The following is a 15,821-nucleotide window of genomic DNA, read 5'->3' as shown; positions in this document are numbered from 1 at the left end:
ACCTCAACACAAAATACAAAAAATTAAACTACACAATTTAGTTTACTATGACAAGCCCACAGGTTCTATTCAATTTTTTCCATGATGAGGGATAGCCAGGTCTAACTTACATTTTATTTATTTAAATATTTTATTTATTTATTTATTTATTATTTTTTAAGAAGATTTTATTTATTTATCTGTCAGAAAGAGAGCACAATCAGGGGGAGTGGCAGGCAGAGGAGAAGAAGGTTCTCGGCTGAGCAAGGAGCCCAAAGCGGTGCTTGATCCCACTGGGATCATGACCTGAGCCAAAGGCAGATGCTTAACCGACTGAGCCACCCCACCTTGCCTATGTATTTAGTTGAGAGAGAGAGAGAGAACTTGTGTGCACAAGTAGGGGGAGGAGAAGGAGGAAGAGAGAGAACTGCGCAGACTCTGCAGTGGAGCCTCACAATCCTGAGATCACGACCTGAGCCAAAATCAAGAGTTGGGACGCTTAACCAACTGAGCCAACCAAATGCCCCTATAACTTTCATTTTATTATTAACAAAATATTTTTCTGGACACTATGAAGCAAACACTATAAAATGATACTTTTCTAAATTTATCTGCATTCAACCGATTGCTAATATAATGGCAAAGACTATAAATATATAACTTACACTTTGTTGATTTCTTTGGACTCTGTGAAGGCACTGGCTGGTTATCAGTGTGTGAAAGGGGAACTTCTAATCCCTCTTGAGAGGCCCAGCCTAGGGGAGGGAAGTAAGGAATTATCCGTTGTTAGTCAAGTAGGAAGCAGCATCAGAAAAAAATAAGAAAATGTAAAAATATCTACTGAGTCCTCAAATCTTTCTATCAGGGTGAGATTCTACAATGTAAGACACAGGAGACACTTAAAATGTATCTGCAATTATGTATTTTAGTCAAATCATCTAAGTTTAGTTCCAGCTAGAATTAGACTTCCTTATAGTTTTCTAAGTGGTTTTGAAATACAAGTTTTCTTTTTAAACAACTGCAAATAGATGAGGCACAGAAAGAATTTCTGAGGGGTTGGGAGAGAGGAAATACACCTGCCATTAGAATCTTGAAACTTTTAAGTATGTTTATATCCTTGGATTTAGTAATCCTAGTTCTAGAAATTTATCTTGAGTAAATAATTTAAGTGAAGGGAAAAAAGCACACATATGGTTATGTTTATTGTGGCATTATCTATAAAATGAAAAAGTTGTAACAGTAAGGAAGGAATTATGGGAGATAAAGGCGACAAGATATTATGCAGTCATTAAAAAGTATCATTACGAATACCCATTACTAAAACAGTGAAATGTTTGCCATAACGTGAGAAATGATTTAGGCTATAATTAAAATGCAGCACTGGAAACGAACCTAGATTACCCTGCCTACTACCCTCCTTGAACAGAAGAGATCACGGAAAGCCCAAGTTTGTTCTTAGAGTTCCTAGAACAGAGATCTTTTAACTCAGAGTAGCTCACTTTCCTGGTTTACACTGCAGTAGAGTAAGAAGTCATAAAGAAAAGGCTGGTGAAGTAGGAGCGGCCTGCAGTAGGAGGCAGAAGACCAGATTTTGGTTTCCTCTTAATTTTTACTGCCTGGGGATCTTAAGCAAGACACCGTTTCAACAGAGTATCAGTTGCCTGGGCCATTGCTTGGGAACATCCTGTCAGCCTACAGGCAGGGACCAGAACAGAGGCTCTGAGTGGTGAAAAAATACCGCTGATAATGTACAGCCAGAAAAGAAGAAAAGATCCAGTGCTGCTAGCGATGCGCAAGTCAGGGAGAGAGCGGTGGGACTGCACGTGAGGAAGGAGTCTGTTTGTAGATGGAGGTAACTATTAGGCCACTGACCAGGCATATAAGAGTAACTTTTTTTTCTAAAATTTTATAGTAAAACATTTGAATTATCCTCAGAGTGCCTCTTTATCAAATGAAACTGTACTTTTAGGCTATTTAACAAATTCTTACTGAGTGATTACTGAACTGCTCTTTTATTTGTTGAGCTAACTTTATGCTGCAGTCTTGGAAAGCACGAAGATAAATCACCCCACAGATTGTGCCCTTGAGGTGCTTACGGATTGGATGACATGGGATGGTCTTGCAGATACAGGATGAACATAAGTATTTTATTTATTTTTTAACTTTTAAAAATTTTGTATTTGACAGAAAGAGAGACCACAAGCCGAGGGAGCAGAGCAGCAGGCAGAGGGAGAGGGAGAAGCAAGTTCCCCACTGAGCAGGGAGCACAACACAGGACTCGATCCCAGGACCCTGGGATCATGACCCGAGCCAAAGGCAGCGCTTAACCAACTAAGCCACCCAGGAGCCCCTAAACATAAGTATTTTCATAAAAAGTACAATGCATTAAGATCCTGTTAGGTGTTAGGAACCATTTCCTACTCGGGGATGGAAGACAGGGACAAAAGGCAAGAGGAACTATGATGACAGCCATGAAAACAGGGCGCTGTGGGAGGCCAGAGGCGGGAGAAAGCACACACCGGGCAGCACGGAAGAAATACTCAGTTATTGGCGGCCACGGAGAAAACACTGGACTGGGAATCCAACACAGACTCAAGCCTGTGCTCCATTACTGAACACCATAAACGAACGCAGCAACACAAGAAATGATGTTTCAGAGAGATCTGAAAATTAGTCAATATAGTTAGAAAGTGGCTAAGTATTTTGATGTAAGCTACGAGAGAGGAGTGGACACAGAGGCACAAGTTTTATCCTGGAGCCCTTATTTCTTCATTTTTTAAAAAAATGTAAGCAGAGTGCGGACATCAGTGTCTGCCTCTTAGAGAATGAACCGTGGGGAAGCCTGGTCCGCGACCTGGGATTTGGGCGGCCGGGTAGGAGACTCCAGCAGCAGCCCAGGAAGCCAAATAAGGCTCTAAATGCCTCTGGTAACAGAAATGGAGAGAAGGAATGTGAAACTGGAGACATGTTTTCGAAACAGAACTGGCAGTACTTAGCAACCAGTACGGCAGTGGGGAGCAAGAAGACTCTGAAGGTGCTGGGTTGGACACAGGCTGGTAGGACAGTAGGTCAGTCGAGGGAGCGCCTGACGTAGAGACAAAGCAGGTGACCCTTAGGAAAACACCCTGCCCTGCTTTCTGCCACCATCTTCCAGTCCTGCTCCCTGGCCCAGGCAGCTGCCGTGGAACTACCCTTGTCTGCTCTGAACCCAAGGGGAGAGAACACACCGAGATTTGTTAGAGGTTAGAAATGGTATCACCTGCCCTAGGCAAGAGTAGCTTAGCAGGTCAAGGGTTCAAAATAAGACCCGGATTTTCTATGTAGAGAAGACTGGAGAAAGTCAATGTATAAAGTGGGTTTGACAGAGGTGGCAGGAAAGCAGCCCTTGTTTTGCCCTTGTCGATATACTCCGGTCATGATAATGACCGGACTACTGGTGGTAGTATTTGTTACTTTTGCATTTGATAGGTGAGACACAGATTTTGCCTAGTAGTACCGAAGTTAAATCAATATCCTTGTTGATTTTAGCATCTACATACACACAGTTTTGCTTCACAAAGATAAATTAAGTTATGACTGTCTAAATGTTTCGTAGGCACTTACTGTTAAAAGCTCCAGCAGCATGAAGGCCAAGGTCAAAAAGCTGTGAAGGAAGGAATCGTGAGGAATGAGCAAGAGGCTCTGACCCCACAGCAGGCTCCCGTGACGTGAAGCTGGCCCCAGGGCTCCCGAAGGCAGTCTGGCATTCTGGGGTAAATTCACCAGTACTTGAAGAACCAGGACTTAGGACGTTGTTGAGAAATGAGAATTCCTTCTCAAAATCATCTTCCAGTGAATCTATCGGGAGATCTTTTACAACTATTGAATGAACATAAAAACAGAAGGCTTCTTTTCAAGGAAATGAGAGTAGAACATAGGGCAGATCAAATTTGTTTCATTGTTCTCATACATTAATATAATTTTTGAAAGTTTTTTTTTAATGATTTTATTTATTTATTTGACAGAGAGAGATCACAAGTAGGCAGAGGCAGGCAGAGAAAGAGAGAGGAGGAAGCAGGCTCCCTGCTGAACAGAGAGCCCGATGCGGGACTCGATCCCAGGACCCTGAGATCACGACCCGAGCCGAAGGCAGCGGCTTAACCCACTGAGCCACCCAGGTGCCCAATTTTTGAAAGTTTTTTTTAACATAATTTATAATGAACAATTAAACTGATTGGAAGCTTATGAGAAATTATTTCTAATTGGATAGTCTAGTCTCTAGAAATTGTTCCAAGGACACACATGAGGAAACATTTATTGAAGACAATCTATTAGAAATCTTGGACTAAGACTTCTAATGGTATTTGAACTAAGAATCATTTCCTTCCTACCCTTCTTCCAATTCAGCACAATGGAAATTCTACTCTACACCTGTGTGGCCAAACACACAAGGCTCCCTTCTCCCCCTAATTATGTTCTTAGGAGAGGGAGGATGTCAGCATTTCATATCCTGTTCTCAGTTACTTGGCTAAGTCTGGGCAGTACAGTCAAGAGGTGGAAGCTCCCATTTGCCACCCAGATAAAAAGACCACAGTCATAAGATGAAACTCTGATTTGAGTCACAAAACGATGGGGCGGTTTGGGGAAAAATGGATAATCATCCCCAAATTTCTTGAAAACATTAATGTACTCATTCATCAAGCTTAATAAAACCCATGCAGAATCAATATAAAGAGATCTATATCTAGATACATCATGGGCAAATCACTGAAAGTCAAAGATAAAGAAAAAATCCCCCCATTCATAAATGGGAAGAATCAATATTGTCCAGCTGGCCATTGACTCCAAATGAATTCAACATAATTCATATTCAACATAATTCATCATTCATTCATGTAGGAATTCAACATAATTCCTATCAAAATCCCAGTAGGCTCTTTTGGATAGAGATTGACAAGATGATTGTAAAATTTTTATGGAAATGCAAAGGAGTTAGAATAGCCAAAACAGTTTTGAGAAAAGAACAATCCTGTGGGACTACTACCACCAAATTTCAAAAATTTCCTATAAAACCACAATAATCAAGACAATATGGTTCTGGTCAAGGACAGATATACAAACTAGTGGAACAGAAAATAGAATCCAGAAACACAAACTTTTTTTTCTTTGGTCACTGGATTTTAACAAAAATGCCAAGAAAATTCCATGGAGTAAGAAATGTCCTTGCAGTAAATGGTCCAGGAACAACTGGATGTGCATATGCAATAAACAAAAAACAAAAATTAAAAGACATACCTCACACCATAAACACCAATTAACTCAAATTGATCACAGTCCTACATATAAGAGCTAAAATTATAAAACTTCAAGAAGAATACATAAGAGAAAATCTTTGTAACTTTGGGTATGAAGAGTTTCTAGACAGGATACCAAAAGAACACATAAGAAAGAAAGTAAGTTGAAGTTTGTAAAATTTTTAAAATTTTGTGTTTTAAGAGGCAAATTTTTTTTTCTTAAAGATTTATTATTTATTTATTTGACAGAGATCACAAGTAGGCAGAGATGGGGGAAACAGGCTCCCCACTGAGCAGGGAGCCTGATATGGGACTTGATCCCAGGACCCTGAGATCATGACCCAAGCTGAAGGCAGAGGTTTAACCCACTGAGCGACCCAGGCACCCCATTAAGAGGCAAAGTTCAGAAAATAAGATGACTAGGATAAAATATTTACAAGTTATATGTCTGACAAAGAATTTGCATCAAGAATAAAGAAATCTTGCAACTTAATAATAAGGTAAATAACCCAATAGGCAAATAGCCCTGGGGCTAATAATATATTATATGTTAATCAAAAAAATTAAAATAGGCAAATAGGTCTTCATAGATTTGTCAACAAAGATATATGAATGGCCAATAAACACAGGAAAAGATACTCAACATCATAAATCACTGGAGAAATGCAAATTAAAGCCACAAATTGAAAGTACTAAAATGTACATTTTAAAGAGACAACACGCATGTTGACAAAGAAATGGAAAAAACAGACACCTCATTCTTTGCTAGTGGGAATGAAATGGTAGTAGAGCCATTTTTAAAAAACAATTTGACAGCTCCCTAAAAAGATATACTCAACTTACCACACAACCTAGCAATTCCATTCCTAGGAATCTAACAAAGAAAAATGAAAGCTTATGTCCATACTCAGAGAAGTATTTGAATGATCATAGCAACAATATTATAATAGCCAAAAAACATAAATAATCAAATGTTCATCAACTGGTAAATGGATAAACATAATGTGGTATATCCATACAATGGAATATAATCATGAATAAAAAGTAAGGAATCTTGGGGCGCCTGGGTGGCTCAGTGGGTTAAGCCTCTGTCATTGGCTCAGGTCATGATCTCAGGGTCCTAGGATGGAGCCCCGCATTGGGCTCTCTGCTCAGCAGGGAGCCTGCTTCCCCCCTCTCTGCCTGCTGCTCTGCCTACTTGTGATCTCTCTCTGTCCAATAAAAAAATAAATCTTTTTTTTTTTTAAATTAAGGAATCAGAGTTAGCAAAATGCAGCATATACATATAATGGAATATTCAGTCTTGTAAATGAAGGAAATTCTGCAATACACCACTGTATGGATGAACCTTGAGGACGTTATGCTAAGTGAAATAAACTAGTCAGAAAAAGACAAGTATTGTATGATTCCAAATACATGACATACTTGGATGTCAAAATCAGAGAGACAGAAAGGAGAATGTTGGGTGTCGGGCTGGGCAAAGGTGGGGGGGATGGGGAATTATCATTGAATGGATACAGCCTTTCAGTTTTATAATGAAAGGAGTTATAGAGCTGAATGTTGGTGATGCTTGCATAATATTATGTATGTAATATCGCTGAATTGTACACTTAAAACAGGATGGTAAATTTTATGTGTATTTTATAATTTAAAATTAAGAAAAAAAAGTAAATGAACTACTGCTGTATGCAACATGGATGAATCTAGAAAAACATTAGGCTTAATGGAATACATCTAAAGCCAAACACAAAAGACTACCTTTTGTACAATTTTAGTCTAATATTCAGTGTGGTTATAGATGCACAACTCTATAAATTTACTAAAAATTGCTGAATTTTGCATTTAGAACTGGTAATTTTTTAAGACTTATTATCTCCATAAAGCTGTTAAATAATCAAGAGATTTTATACAAGTCTATGCAAACAAATCTGACAATCTAGACAAAATGAGTTATTTGAGAAAAATAAAACTTATTAAAATTGATCCCCGTACATAAGAAAAGGTTAAACAGACCAATTTCCATAGAGAAGAAAACACAAAAAGGTACCAGGCCTAAATGTTTTCACAGGGAAATCAACAGCAATGTACAAATAGTAAATAAAATATCAGCAAATTAATGCACAATGACAAAGCTGGACTTATAACTGAAATGCAAGGATGGTATAATATCAGGAAACCTATTAATACAGTTCATCATATTAACACATTGAGGAAGAAAAATAATTGCTGGCATAGATACTGAGAAAGCTGTTGTCAAAATTCAATAATGATTCCTCATAAGAACTCTTAAGAAATTAGAAATGTATGGATACTTCTTTAACGTCATAAAACATACACCACATATCAAAAGCCAACATCCTAATTAATTCAGAAACATTACAGGAACTCCCATTAAAATCGGGAAATGCTCACCACTATTTAACATCATTCTGGAGGTAGTAACCAGGCAATGAAACCAAAGAAATCAATTATAATAAAAAGAATTGGTAAAGAGAGAAGAGGATTATCTCTGTTTGCAAACGACATGTTGGTATACCTAGAAAATCCTAGACAATCAATGATAAAACTAACCCAAACTAAAAAAATTCAGCACGGTAGCAGCATATAGTATTAACATACAAAAAATCAATAGCATTTATGTGCACAAAACAATAACCAGTTAAAAATATAATGGAAAAGGGGCACCTGTCTGGCTCAGCTGGTACACAGCATGCAACTCTTGATCTCATGGTCGTGAGTTAGAGCCCCATATTGGGCATAAAGATTACTTAAAATAGATATATATTACACATGTATATGTATTTGTATGTAAAACACACACATATATATGTATATGAAAGGTATAAATATACATATGAAAAGAAAACCTCATTTATAATGGCAACAAAAAATATAATACTTAGAATAATAAGAACTGCTCAAATCCTATATGAAAAAAACCTATAAAAGATACACAAGGAAATTTTAACAAATAGAAAAATCTCCCTTGTTTCTAGGTAGGATGTCTAAGCACTATCAAACTGTCAGTTTTCCACATTTAATGTGACCACAATAAAAGGAACAATGAGCCTTTTTATGGAGCTAGACAATACAATATAAAGCTTATGTTGAAAAATAAACAAGAATCACTAAGAAAATAATGAAAATGATACTAGCCCTATCAGATGTAAAAACACAAAAGAAAATTTCTGTAATTAAAACAGTGTGGCACTGGTACAGGCACACATCAAGGAAAAATAAAGAGAGTCCAGAAACAGACCCAAGTACATACAGAAATCTAGTATATGAGTGGAAGTTTTCTCAAATTCCTATGGCAAAGACAGCATTTCAAAAAAATGATAAAGGGAGGCGCCTGGGTGGCTCAGTGGGTTAAGCCGCTGCCTTCGGCTCAGGTCATGATCTCAGGGTCCTGGGATCGAGTCCCACATCGGGCTCTCTGCTCAGCAGGGGGCCTGCTTCCCTTCCTCTCTCTGTGATCTCTTCCCTTCCTCTCTCCTACTGTGATCTCTCTCTGTCAAATAAATAAATAAAATCTTTAAAAAAAAAATGATAAAGGATGGCTGCCTGCAAAACAATCACATTTAAGCCATCGCTAGTACCATATGGCTAAAAAAAACTCCAAGTGAGAGATATAAATGTAAAAAATAAAAGTATACAAATACTAGAAGACAGCATAAATAAACTCTAACTTGGGTTTTACATATGACAAAAATCAAGATCTAAGAAAAGATTAATAAATTTGACTACATAAAATTATTTTTTTAATTTTCATGGCAAGAAACAACTACATGAAAAGACAAAAGACAGGTAACATAGTGGGAAAAAAATATTTGCAACATAAAGATATTCAAAGTAGTATTTAGAGTGTCTACAACTGCTGGATGACAGAGGGACACCAGAGAGTGAGACAGATACTGTCCTGCCAGTCCTCACAGTTACACAGATCCATTTGGACAAGAGCTCAGACATATAAAACAAATAATGACTTAATTTCCATTGATATGTGCTATAAAATAGAAGTAAAGGGTTGCATCCCTGTGTAGAGACCTATACAGGTTTTAATGTTAAGGAAATAATTATTAAATTAAAACTGAAGAATTTTAAATAATAAACTATCCATATATATATAATGAAATTACCATTTCTTACCATTTTCAGAATGAGAAAACTGAGGTGCTTCAAACTCTCTTATTTGAAAATGCTTTTCCTTGTAACCTTCGGCTACTGAAACAAAATGACATAAAAGATAAGCTGAATAAGTAGAAATTTAGCATGCTTATTTACTATAATATTTTATAATAATCTGATCTAAGTGTGCAATTGACCACATCAGTTTATAATATGTATAAAATGGAGATGTAAAAATTTAAAGAACTATATATAAAAATCACATTTGTGTGTATGAGTATATATATGTGTGCATACATGTATATTTGTGTGCATAGATGGTTCCTGACTTACAATTTTTTGACTTCATAATGATACAAAGGAGATAATCAGTAGAAACTGTACTTCAGATTTTGAATTTGATATTTTCCCAGGCTAGTGAGACATAATACAGTATTCTCTTGTGATGCTGGGCAGAAGCAACGAGCTGCGGCTCCCAGTCAGCCATGTGATCACGGGATAAACAAATGATACACTTAACAATCTTCGGTACCCATAAGACCATCCTGTTTTCAGTTTCAGTATTTGATAAATTATATGAGATACTCAATACTTAATTATGAATTAGGCTTTGTGGTAGATCATTTTGCCTACCCGCAGGCTAACAGAAGTGTTCTGAGCCAGGATAAGCTATGATGTTCTTATGTTAAATATATTAAATGCATTTTGACTTATGATATTTGCCTTTTTTAGGTATAGAAAGTAAATATCTTATGATATTTTTAATTTTAATTCCAGTATAATTAAAATACAGTGTTACATTAGTTTGAGGTGTTCGACTTACATTTTCAACTTACGATAGGTTTATCAGAACATAACCCCATCTAAAGTTGAAAAAGATCTGTAATACAATATGTATAATTCACACACAAAAAAACTTTATAATACCCGTAAGTATGCAGGTCCTTTGTTACATCTCTGTCCCCTTGAAACTTGAAAGTTTTCACATTCCAGGTAAACTGGTACATCTGCTATGAAAAACAGTATAGAGGTTCTCCCCAAAATTAAAAATAGAACTACCAAATGATTCAGCAGTGCCACTTCTGGGTATTTTATATGAAAAAAAAAAAAAAAAAAAAGAACCCAAAATCCACTACCTCAAAAATATATATGTACCCCCATGTTCACTGTGGTATTATTTACAATAACCAAGACATGGAAACAAACCAAGTGTCCATCAGTGGACAAATGGGTAAAGAAAATGTGGTGTGTGTGTGTGTGTGTGTGTGTGTGTGTGTGTGTGTGTGTGTGTAAAATATTAATCAGCCATTAAAAAATGAGATCTTGCTATTTTCAACAACATGGATGGACTTATAAACATTATGCCATGTAAAATAAGTAAGACAGAGAAAGACAAATACTGCATGATCTTGCTTGTATGTAGAATTTAAAAAACAAAAAGACAAAAACCAAGCTCACAGACAGACCAGATTTGGTAGTTGCTGGAGGCAGGGGATGGGGGAAGTAGGCAAAATAGGTAAAGAGGGTCAAAAGGTATAAACTTTTGGTTATAAAATAAATAAAAGATATGTAATATAACATGGTGACTAGTTAATAATACTGTATTGCATACTTGAAAGTTGCTGAATGAGTAAATCTTAAAAGTTCTCATCACAAGAAAAAAATTTTCTAACTGTATGGTGATGGGTGTTAACTAGACTTATTCTTTCACACTGTAAGAGTGAATCACACTGTAACAGTGTGATTCTTTCACACTGTATACAAATATCAAATCATTATGTTATAAATCTGAAACTAGTATGTCATTTATACCTCAATTAAAGAAAAGTTTTCACATTCCGAAGCCTAGCCCTTTCCGTGTGTCTAATTCTGTAATCTCTGAAAGTCCATTTTATATTTTGTTCTGCTTGTTCTCCATGTCTCTGGACAACAGATATTTATTTTACGTGCATAGTTGTAAACAACTTCTCCGCATTCCTCACCTCCACCAAAGTGAGACTAGTAGTAATTTCATATGAAGGCAAAGATCAAAAAAAATGTGCTAAAAGACAGCATACCCCCAAAGCTCTCCAGGCAAAAAGTTGTTTATAAAAAAAGATCTTCAAGTTTGGGGTATATACTGAGACAAGTTATGCCCTATCATTAATCTGGGATCCAGTTTCCCACATAATTCATCTGTACCTCATCTGCAACCCAATATAAACACAGGCCAGGAAGAAAAAAAGAAAGAAAGAAAGAAAAGCCAAAAATGCCCAAGATTTTGACATCTTCAACTATATCAAGGACACCTTTTAAAAAGATAATGAAACCAAAATGTCTCCTACATAAAACATGAATAGTGTTGCTGCTGTACAGTGAGCTTAGAAGGTGTAATACATTTAAGGACAAGGTAGTAATATCTCTACTACATTCTTCTTAAAAGTTGGTGCTCAGTTTAGATACTACAAAAGAAAATGGAAAAAGTTAAACCAAACAAAGTAGTCAAAAGAAAAACAAAATCAAAAGAAAGGTATAAGGAATTCAGTGTTATTTAGCTTTAAGATAAGGAAGCAAAGGATAAATTAGGTTCTAAGTTCAAATAGTATAAAGATGGTTTAAAACTACAGAAGATAAAAAAAACAGACTATCAATAAAGATTTCAGTTGAACTCTAGAAAAATCTGGGAATGAGAAAGAGATTCTGGAGGTGGCCAGAGAAGGGAATGAAGAAGAGAGTAAGAGTTTGAGGGCAGGGAAAGAATAGGTGACTCAGTCACACACCATGGAAATTTTGGTAAGCTACAGAAACAGAGTTTGGGGAATGGAAAATTAGTGAAAAACAGACCTGAAGAACTTACCTAGACCCGAAGAAAAGAAGGAAAAGAGATGGAAAATATGAAAGAGAGGACAAAAGATATGAAAGACGAATGAAAAGGTCCAACATAAGCTTACTGAGGTTCCAGAGGAGAAAACAGAGAAAATGGAGGAGCAATATTTTAAAAGATAATGGTGGATGTATACATATTTATCATATATAAAAAAAAGATAATAATGGCTGAGCATTTTCCAGAACTAATAAAAGACACAGTTACAGGAAATATAACTTATACTATGAAAGATGAAAAAATTTTAAAAACCTGCACATTTGGACACATGGTACTGAAACAGCAAGAACACCAAAATGAACAGCATATCCTTAAAGCAGCCAGAAAGAAAAACCAAATTCACTAAATAATTAGACTAACAGAAGATTTCTCAACAGCCCAGGGAAAACAGAAAACAATACAACAATATTTACAAAGTGGTGAAAGAAAATACCAACCAACCTAAAATTATTTACTAAGCAAAACTGTCTTTCAAAAATAAGAAATAACAAGGGACGCCTGGGTGGCTCAGTTGGTTAAGCAGCTGCCTTGGGCTCAGGTCATGATCCCAGCGTCCTGGGATCGAGTCCCACATGGGGCCCCTTGCTCGGCAGGGAGCCTGCTTCTCCCTCTGCCTCTGTCTGCCACTCTGTCTGCCTGTGCTCGCTCTCTCTCCCTCTCTCTCTCTGATAAATAAATAAAATCTTAAAAAAAAAATAAGAAATAACAATTATTTACAAACATAAGCCAAGTTTACCATCATGGAATCTTTAATAACTTCCAAAACTAAAAGCTATAGTAACAGAAAAGGAAAATGAGGTCACAATGAAGATCTGAAATATATGAAGAAATAATAACAAAGAAAAAATACTGGTAAAATACAAATAACATTTCTTCATAAAACAAAAATTTTTTATTGCTATGTGGGAACTCACAAAAAGAGAAATAAAATATTGAAGAATAATAGTTGGTGAAGTGAGATGGAAGTGACTGGATTTAGTTTAAGATCTTTGTAATGTTTTGGGAATACTGAGATAGTCATAAACCTAGCCTTTATTTCAAGTATGAATGATATGGACACCTGGGTGGCTCAGTCGGTTAAAGTATGCATGATAAAACTCAAGGGAAACCACCAAAAACAAATAAAATGTGTAACTTCCAAACTAGTACATGGGGGGGGGGGGGGGAAGAAAGGACTAAGAAATCTTCAAAAACAAATAATAAAATCTTAATCAATCCAAAGTAAGCCCAAACAGGGGACAAGAGAATGGGGTAGAACAAAACAAAGAGAAAACAGAAAGTACAAGTCCAAATATAAACCATGGCAATAAATGTCAATGGACTAAATTAATAAAAAAAATAAAGAATGACAAACTGATATATGGGGCCTTTAAAAAAAATCCAGCTTAATTTTATTTATAAGAGACATAACCTAAGATATAAGAACATGGGAAAGTTGAAATTAAAAGTGCATAAAGGGGTATACAAAGCAAATACTAACAAAAATAAAACTACTTAAGCTAAGCTAATGTCATATAGAGGGAACTATAAGCCAAGAAGTAATATTAGGGACAGAAGGGGTCATCATATTATTAACAGATTAATTTGCTAAACAGATATAAGAATTCTAAACTGGGGTGCCTGGGTGGCTCAGTCAGTTGAGTGTCCAACTCTTGGTTTCAGCTGGTCATGTTCTCAGGGTTATGAGATTGGGCCCTGGGTCAGGCTCTCTGCTCAGCATGGAGTGTGCTTGAGATTCTCTCCCTCTTCCCCTACCCCCATTTGTGCTCCTTCCCTCTCTACAATAAATAAGGGGTTCCTGGGTGGCTCAGTCAGTTAGGTGGCTGCTTTTGGCTCAAGTCATGATCTAAGGGCCCTGGTAGTGAGTTCAGCACTGGGCTCCCTGCTCAGCAGGAGGCCAGCTTCTCCTCCCTCTGCTGCTGTCCCTTCTTGTGCTCTTTTGCTCCCATGCTCTCTTTCTCTCTCTCAAATAAATAAAATCTTTAAAAAGAGATTTTAAACTTCTATGCAACCATCACTCCAAAATCCTAAGTATATAAAGTGAAAAAGTGCAGGAAGAATGAAAACCGACTACAGTAGCTGAGATTTCAAAGTACATTTCTCAATTACTGATATATTAAGTAAATAAAAAATTAGTAAAGCTATAAAAGACTTAAAGCAGCACAAATAATTAGCTTGATGTAACAGATATGTAGGCTCCTGTACTCAATGATTAGAGAACACATCGAGCCCATGGAGTATTTAGAAAATTTGTCCACTTCTTAGTCCACAGATAGTGTCCCAATAATTCAAAGAATCGGTATGACAAGGATACATTCTCTGACCATGATGAAATTAAGTTAAAAAATCAATGACAAAAAGGTTAATTTCAGTATCCCCTTAATTTGCTGATTTTAGAAACACAATTTAAAATCACTCATGGCCATAGATGACAAAAGATATAATGAAAAGCTAAAAACAATTTAAATCAGATTATAATGAAAATACTATATATCAAAGTTTCTGGAATCCATACAATGGATTAAGCAATATAAAGGAAGTACCAACACAACCTGTGACATGGATGAAGCTCAAAGTGTTACATGAAGTGAAAAAAGATACAAGGACACCACACATGGCATGATTCTAGCTACATGAAATGTCCAGAAAAGGCCTAGGAGTGGGAATGGGGATTACAGCAAGCAGGCGTGAAGGATCTTACTGCTGAGGGGATAAAAAGGTTCTAAATCTGACTTCTAGAGATAGTTGCAATGCTCTGTTGTAACTAAAAATTACTCATTTATACAACAGAATGAGTTTTAGGATAAAATATACCTCAATAAAGCCTTTTTTTAAAAAAAAACTTGTGGGATATAGAAAAAGAGAAATTTTAGCTTAAAAAAAACCAAAAATAATAGAGGAAGAAAATAATGAAGATAAGAACTACAATTAATGAAACAGAAACAAAGATTCAATAGAAAACCAAAAGCTGATTTGTTGAAAGAATAAACCCTTAGCAAAATTCATTAAGAAAAAAAGAGAGAAGGAACAAATAAATATCTGGAATTAGAGAGTAGACATAATGGGACACCTGGGTGGCTCAGTTGGTTGAGCATCTGACTCTTGATTTTGGCTCAGGTCATGATCTCAGCGCTGTAAGACTGAGCTCTGCATTAGGCTCCAAGATCAGCAAGTCTGCTTGGATTCTCTCTCTCCCTCTCCCTCTGCCCCTCCTCCCACTTGTGTTATTTCTCTCACTAAAATAAATAAGCTCTTTAAAAAAAAAAAAAAGTAGGGCGCCTGGGTGGCTCAGTGGGTTAAAGCCTCTGCCTTTGGCTCGGGTCATGATCTCAGGGTCCTGGGATCGAGTCCTGCATCAGGCTCTCTGCTCGGCAGGGAGCCTGCTTCCTCCTCTCTCTCTCTGCCTGCCTCTCTGCCTACTTGTGATCTCTGTCTGTCAAATAAATAAATAAAATTTAAAAAAATATGATCTGTATCTATGTGTACACTTAAAAATGCCTCTTGCATTAAACTGTACACCTATCATGTGCCATGTAGTTTATAAATATCTCTAGTCTTAATATCTCTGTAAGGTAGGC

At 36.5% G+C, this 15,821-nt stretch overlaps 1 protein-coding gene across 2 annotated transcripts in view; it reads right to left on the bottom strand.

The window, feature by feature from the left end:
* ICA1L (islet cell autoantigen 1 like) overlaps positions 1-15,821 on the bottom strand; it is a 41,377-nt gene that overhangs the window by 8,172 nt on the left and 17,384 nt on the right. The window contains exons 9-11 of one of the 2 annotated variants that reach the window (XM_059168376.1): positions 9,402-9,476; positions 3,583-3,837; positions 645-734 (exon numbers count right to left, since the gene is read on the bottom strand). In XM_059168376.1, coding sequence (XP_059024359.1) covers positions 645-734; positions 3,583-3,837; positions 9,402-9,476 — 420 coding nt within the window. The remainder of the gene's footprint in view (positions 1-644; positions 735-3,582; positions 3,838-9,401; positions 9,477-15,821) is intronic. The other variant, XM_059168377.1, reaches the window with a different exon arrangement.

This window comes from Mustela lutreola, chromosome 3 (genome assembly GCF_030435805.1).
Source record: "Mustela lutreola isolate mMusLut2 chromosome 3, mMusLut2.pri, whole genome shotgun sequence".
Classification (NCBI taxonomy): domain Eukaryota; kingdom Metazoa; phylum Chordata; class Mammalia; order Carnivora; family Mustelidae; genus Mustela; species Mustela lutreola.
This window is presented reverse-complemented; position numbering and strand designations above follow the sequence as displayed.